This window comes from Leuciscus leuciscus (genome assembly GCF_965113295.1).
Source record: "Leuciscus leuciscus genome assembly, chromosome: 9".
Classification (NCBI taxonomy): domain Eukaryota; kingdom Metazoa; phylum Chordata; class Actinopteri; order Cypriniformes; family Leuciscidae; genus Leuciscus; species Leuciscus leuciscus.
The window spans coordinates 36,897,844-36,905,247 of NC_138733.1; the positions used below are offsets into that span (position 1 = coordinate 36,897,844).

Below are 7,404 nucleotides of genomic sequence, written 5' to 3' on the forward strand. Positions count from 1 at the left end.
CTTTGAACTTTGGGTGCGTTTGGAAGGGACTACACCGAATGGGACACACCGATCGGATGTGATGTATTCCAATCAGATCGGTGTGAGAATTATGAATAACTTTTGTTTAACTTCAGAAACACTTGATGATACATTTAAACTTTTAAAAATGCATGGTTATCGATAAATAAGTAATCAATTAGTAGTCTTTTATTTTTAATGTTAAAACTTTGTTTATTGCAAAATTAACTTCTAGATCTAGCCTCCTATCAGGTCTTGACGTTATAGAAATTCTAGGTGGCAGTACTCGTGTTCTTATTGTATTGAATAAAGTTGCTGTTTGTGTCAAAACTGATTGGTGATGTGATATGTTGACATAGAGATGCTTTGGAGAAAGCCATTGAGGAGTTCACGCTATCGTGTGCTGGTTATTGTGTTGCCACCTACGTCTTGGGAATTGGTGATCGGCATAGCGACAACATCATGGTTCGCAGTACAGGGCAGGTATGTTGGGAAACCGTCCTACACATGAAACCACGTGAATGTATCGTGTTCCCGCATAATGCATGCTGCTTTAAAATGCCATTCTATAGTCCCTTCTGTTGATTAAAGTGGTATAAAGTTTGGTTGTTTTTAGATTGAAAACATATTTACAAACCGTGTGTGTGTGTGTGATTCAGCTCTTCCACATAGACTTTGGCCATATCCTAGGAAACTTTAAGTCCAAGTTTGGGATCAAGCGTGAGCGTGTTCCTTTCATCCTCACACACGACTTCATCCACGTGATTCAACAGGGAAAAACGGGCAACACTGAGAAATTTGGAAAGTTAGTGACTGACTTCTTTGTCTAATTCACTTTATCTCCCTCCCTATTAATGCACAATTCCATTTCTCTTTTTCATCATTTCTTATGATATAGGACACTAATCTAACGTAGTGCTTTGTATATATGTAGTTTTAGGCAATACTGTGAGGACGCGTATCTGATTCTAAGGAAGAATGGAAATCTGTTCATCACACTCTTTGCTCTGATGCTCACAGCAGGACTGCCAGAGCTTACGTCTGTCAAAGATATCCAGTATTTAAAGGTAAAGAGACACGTACAGCGCAGAATTCCCTCTCCTTCAAAGGATAGTACATCCGAAAATGAAAATTGTCATTTATTCACTCTCAAACTGCTCAAAACCAATATGAAATGGTAAGCGAATGGGGTGGTCAAGCTCCAACAACACTGACAAGCAACAAAATTAATCCACACAAATTCATGCTAAATTCCAAATCATACATATAGATGTGTTAGAGGAAAAGATATTTAACTAGTTCACTGAAAATCTTGGTTTCCTTGTGCATTATGTATATACATAACGAAGAAACTTAATTGGTTGTTATGCAAATTGTGAATGCCCAGGTTTGATCAAGTAAACTGTATTTGCGAGCTATGGCAAAAGGAAATGTTGTCAGTTCCTCACACAAAGCTATAGTATGGCCTCAGGAGAATTGGAATATATAGTCTTATATATTTGCTTTGGTCATGACGTATTGAAAACTGTTCCGGACACCTATAATTATTCAGAAAATATGAGTCCGTGTTTGGCCAACTGAGATTAAGGAAAGGTTAAGATCATGATTTTTTTAGTTGTACTACAGCACAGCTTGGGTGTATATAAGGAGTGTTTGTTTTTTGCTTTTGGAAACAGTGAGACTTAAAAATGAGACTTAAAAAACGGAATTATATGGTGTATTTATGGTATTGCTATTTCCTTTATGATCCTAGAAAACCACTGGTATCCTTCCACTTTCATTGTTTGGAAAAGAGCAGCTTGGATAATCGGTCAATATCTCCATCCAATAACCTAAATTAGTCTTCCAAAAATGAAGTCTTAGCAAAGAAACAACACAACTAGAACAACCAATGTGGAAAAGCAAACACACAAACCAGAAGTATCTAATCAATTTAATAAACTTAACCAAAAAAACAATATGCTATAAAAAACAGTAGCCCTTACTGTTGACAAACTTTGTTCATCAACTTTACAGACATGACACTATTAATCTTCAGTGTGAAAACTTGACCATACTTTCAATATAAGGTCCGACATGTTAGGAATACTTTTAGCTGTGTTGCTATGTGTCATGTGTAAGCAATTGATTAGGCTAAACACTGTTTTGAGCAAACGTAAGCGTCTCAGTTATAATAAGCCTATTCCAACGTATCTGCACCGGCTGATATGACACGTGGACACAACTGTTTAAGGCTGTCTACACTGGACACATCAAAGTAAACATTATAAACTGGTACATTTGTCTTTCTGAATGGGTGCATGATGATGTATTGAAGCGCCCATTGTAGCATGTTGCATGGCAGTGTCCCATTTGCTTTGACGTGTGTATACACTAGTCAAGTCAAGTCACCTTTATTTATACAGCGTTTTATACAATACAGATTGTTTCAAAGCAGCTTTACAGTGATGATAGAAAAATGATGCATTTCGACTGTTGTTCAGCTGAAGTCATTTCAGAGTTAACTCAGTTTCGTTGTAAAGATAATCAATTATAAAATTTTGTTCATTTGATCTATAAAGCTGTTTTGCACAAAACAATTTCATTGTCCAGTTCATTTCATTTCTCATACAATAGTGTCCGTACAGTCAAATCAATAACCTGCCTATTACAAAGGGAACTTTTCCGGAAAGTTCGCCTTGGCAAGTTGTTTCGAACTCCCAAAACTAATCGTTCTTCGATTTCGCTTGATGTATATCGGGGCCTTAAGTGCTCCTAACTAAGCAAGCCAGTGGCAAGTTAACTGTACTCCCATTAGGTGACAGAATGGCAGAAAAAAAAAAACCTTGGGAGAAACCAGGCTTAGTCGGGGGGCCAGTTCTCCTTTGGCCAATGAATGAACATTGCATTGAACACATATTACACAACACAAGATGTTTAAAATGGGACTAGCAGCTTGCACTGAAGACAAATGCACTCATTGAAACCTTAACATGTCGTTAATAAAAAATGTAACGATGTTACCAATACATTTCTCTGATTACAAATTCTCTGCCCTCGCATATTTGTCTCTTAAAAGACATCTCTCAAAGTAATCTCTCTCTTCAGAACTCACAGTTCCCCTCTTATTGCAAGAAAACAATATTACTTAATTGAAATAAAAGACAGAATCTCAGTCATATGATGGCTTCACATTAGGAGAGATATGCAGCTGCATTTAGATATCAGTTAACATTCCCTTCTCTGATTCTTAAACAATAACCAAAGCTAGAATCTAATTCATGCCTCACATTTGCATTTATATGTGAAAAACCTTGCACACCCCAGTATGTAAATTCTATTAATCATAAATACAATTACTCAGTAGTATTATTTATGAGATTTGTTTTCTCCTCTTTTCTTCCTTCGTCTTTTGCTCAAATTAGTATTATTTTTGTTGTTTTTGTTGTAAATATCTCTTATCTTCTCTTTTCCTTCATTTCCTGGCTCTCTCTGGGAGGTTGAGAGGGAGAAGAGATAGAGAGTAGATAGAGGTAGGGGAGTAAAAAGAAAAGGGGAAGAGAAGAAGCTAAAACATGTAATCCCAATGTCCATAAATCTTTGTAAATGCCCTGTCAGTTATATTTAACATGCTACTATGTTGATCTGTATCTTTGTTTATATGCCTGTCATTTATTTATTTATTTTTATTTGTTTTGGTTTTGGGTTTTTTTTAGTCGGTATACTACAAGTAAAAAAATTAAGAAAAGAATATCACACGAAACAGAATGAAACCATTATAACATCGAATTAGGTCAATGCATTAACTGTGTTAAATGAGATGCCATTCAAAATAAATAAATACATGATAGCAATGAATGGAGTGACAGCAGCTGTATGTTTGTTTTCCAGGACTCTCTGGCATTAGGTAAAACTGACGAGGAGGCCCTCAAACAGTTCCGGCAGAAGTTTGATGAAGCTCTGCGAGAGAGTTGGACCACCAAAGTCAACTGGATGGCTCACATTGTGGCTCACCCTTCATAAACACTAACATCTGGCCACACAAACATCTCTCCAAACTGAAGCCCAGGGTTCAGCAAAGTGCAGCAAAACTGTTTACTGCCGTAAAACCAGCTTATTTATGATCTTTGGAAATCGATGGCCAAATCGCATGGATCTAAATGATCTTCAGAGGTCTAGAGTCTGCAGGAATAAATGAAAAACTCGGCTTCTACACAGGTTTGTTGTGTTGAAAATCAACTGCCTCTGATCATAGTACAGCCATGCAAAACCTGGACTTGACATTGGATGTAATTGCCTTATTGAAGGTGACAAACTTCTGTGTTTTCTTCCTCCACTGAAAAATCAAAAACAATAAATAACTCCAGTCTGTCCTTCTGGAGGGAAAGCGGAGTTCCTAAACCTTCAAACAGCAAGGCAGGTTTTGGCGAACCAGAAATGTTTTTTTTGTTGTTGTTGTTGTTTTTGTACAACCGTGTTAACATATCGGGACTTTTGAAAACGGACCAATCAGAGCACAAGCTCAGAGGAAGTGCATCTTATCAGACCAAAAGGTAAACGTGTGCCTCACTGCACAAGAAACTTTTTGTTTGTAATTGCTTTTGAAATTTTTTTTTTTTTAAACTGTATGTGCCAGACTACTTTATTATGAGAAATGGTCTTAAAAACACTGGAATCATGTGATGGGTATACATATTTTATGAGTTTTAAACGATGTAAAGGTAAAGCACTGTTCCTGTATGCCACAGTACTACTTTATGGACAAGTCTGGCAGGAATACTGTATAATTGAATCTGCTGTAAAATTGAAGAGGCTTCACACACAGATATTTGATTGAGGATCACTTTGAACAAACACCCCAACATCCCTCCTCTCCTCTAGGTTGAGCAGATCTCATGTTTATTATATGGTGCTAGCCATCAAATATATTCCTTGTCTAAATGTAAGCACAGCATCATAGCCAAACTTGTTGTTTAATGGTACAGTCCATGAAAATTGCTTGTTTTGGTGCCTGTTAATTTGAGAGGTATTCACAGATTCAAATGGACTTAAAACTGCATATTGAAACTCGAGATTTCAAAGGCCTATTTAGTCAGAATATCTGCACAAAAGACTCAGCGGACCAAAAAGGGGAGGTCGTGACGGCTACCGTCTACTGACAGCTCAGACAGTGGTAATAATAATGTCTATATTTGAAAGCACAGACGGTTTTTTACTGCTGATAACCTCCTGTCTCTAGTGCTGCTTTTCTTGTTGGCTGTGTGACTAGAGATGTGTAGATGCGCTGAGCATGATATTTTTACACTGATTATGCGTATGTGTGAATGGGAGGGAAGACTGTGTACTGTGATATTATGTGAGATTATTACGAGCGATGCAGAGAGTTTAGCGCCAACATTCCAGAGAATTGTACATTCATTTACTGCGCTGTTGTGGTATATGAGAGAATAAGAATTAAGATTTGTGTCTATCAAATAAATTACAATTTATACTAGAGCAGGTTGTGCTCCGATGTCCATTGGCTCCACTCCATATGCTATTATGGGATGTTTTGATGCCTTAGTGCAATATGCAGACGTAAACGTGCAACTGTAAACCTGTCATGAGAGTGTGTGTGTGTGCACTCGTGCTGCTGTGTGTTACACTGATGATGACCTTTGATTTCACTGAAACCTTTAATACAGGCTTTGCTCTGTCTCGCCCTTTTCATAGAAATTAAAGTTGTTTTCATTGAACTCTTTATAATTTCTGTTTGATTTGGAAAAAAATAAATTGTTAAATTATAAAAATTATACACAGTACTGTGCAAAAGTCTTAGGCACGTTAGTATTTTCACCCAAAAAAATGTTTTTAAGCCAGTTATTTATATCTTTTGCTGTAGTGTGTTAGATCAGTTTACATTTCCAAACATTAATTTTGCCATTAATTGTAATAATCCAGTGAGATCCAGTGAGAACAGCCGGTGCTCCACATGGAGATCTGATCTCAACATCATATGGGATTCCTTGAGGATACAGAAAAAACTGAGACGGACTAAATCCAGAAGAACTGTGTCAACGTCTCCAAGAAAGTTCATACCGGCTGTTGTCAGACTCCTTGTGCATACAGAAATCTCACTGGATTATTACAAGTTATGGCAAAAGGAATGTTTGGAAATGTACACTGATATTTCCTACTGTCACATTACAGCAATAACTGGCTTTTGCACAGTACTGTAGATGCATAGAAAAAGAAAATGGAAAGAAATGGTATTTCAAGACTTGAAATCTGTTTAAAAAAAGGAGACATCTTACAGAGCTGTGCTGGTATATGCAGCTCAAAAGTATTATGAAATTATTTTTGCTTTCTAATGCAGATCTTTGATAACCTGCTCTTCACTATGTCAACTATATAGTGAATGTGAAGCTACATCGCGCTGCGTTGCATGCTGGGATCTCTTAAGAGGATCCGCCTCTGCTACTGAAATTATTGAGACCTGGACCTTTTGTTTTGTTTTTTTGCCATTAAATGAAACATTCACAGTCATTCTCCATGGCATCGTTTGCAGGGAAGAGAAGCTATTTTATTGCATCATATGATCATTTGTTTTAACTAGTTTTGTAGAATTGCAGTCACTGGTTACCATGACAACCGTCGCTGCTGCTTTAGCCGACACACGGTAGAAATGTCCCAATAAAAATACAGTACCAGCTGAAAGAAGTCGATCCATTTCTTTGTTGGAAACGTTTAAATGTGACTGGAGTTTTGTCATGTTTACTTTCCCATATGGCCACGGAAGGGAATCAAGAGTTTGTGGGTCACATTCACACATGCTGTTTTTCTTAATATTTATTTATTTCAACACATGACAACCAAAATGAAATCCCTAAAGCCTGTGGTCAGTTTTGCCGTGGCTGCGTGCAAGTTCTGCTAATACAAAAGCCGATGAACTGCGAGAGTCATACTCGCAAAGGCAATGTTAAACCAAACAAAATACAACCCCAAATCAAAAGTTGGATCATTTTGTCAAATATAATAAAATCAAGAATCAGTGATTTGTTAATTCTCTTCCAACTTTATTTAACTGACAGAAGTACAAAGAAAAAATGTCCAATGTTTTTGTAAATATAAACCAATTTTTATTTTGATGGCTCCCAAAAAAGTTGGGACAGAAGCATGTTCACCACTGTCACATCACCTTTCCTTTTCATTACAGTTTTTAAATTTTGGGGAATTGAGGATACTAATTATTGAAATTCCATGTGGAATTTTAGCCCAATCTCGCCTGACACAAGACATCTGCTCAACAGTGTGTGGTCGTCCTTTTCATGATGGGTTATACATGGACTGCAGTCAGACCAGTTAAGCACATCTACTGGTGTAGAGTTCCCACCAAACCACTGTTGTAGCCTGTGCAGAATGAGGCCTGGCATTGTCTTGCTTCCC

At 37.2% G+C, this 7,404-nt stretch overlaps 1 protein-coding gene across 2 annotated transcripts in view; it reads left to right on the top strand.

Moving 5' to 3' along the window:
* Positions 1 to 6,935, top strand: part of pik3cb (phosphatidylinositol-4,5-bisphosphate 3-kinase, catalytic subunit beta) — a 68,272-nt gene extending 61,337 nt beyond the window's left edge. For both annotated transcript variants that reach the window (XM_082180618.1, XM_082180617.1), the window contains exons 21-24: positions 360 to 483; positions 660 to 805; positions 935 to 1,067; positions 3,871 to 6,935. In XM_082180618.1, the coding sequence (XP_082036744.1) occupies positions 360 to 483; positions 660 to 805; positions 935 to 1,067; positions 3,871 to 4,002 (535 nt within the window). In that variant the 3' untranslated portion in view covers positions 4,003 to 6,935. The remainder of the gene's footprint in view (positions 1 to 359; positions 484 to 659; positions 806 to 934; positions 1,068 to 3,870) is intronic.
* Positions 6,936 to 7,404: the final 469 nt, after the last annotated feature.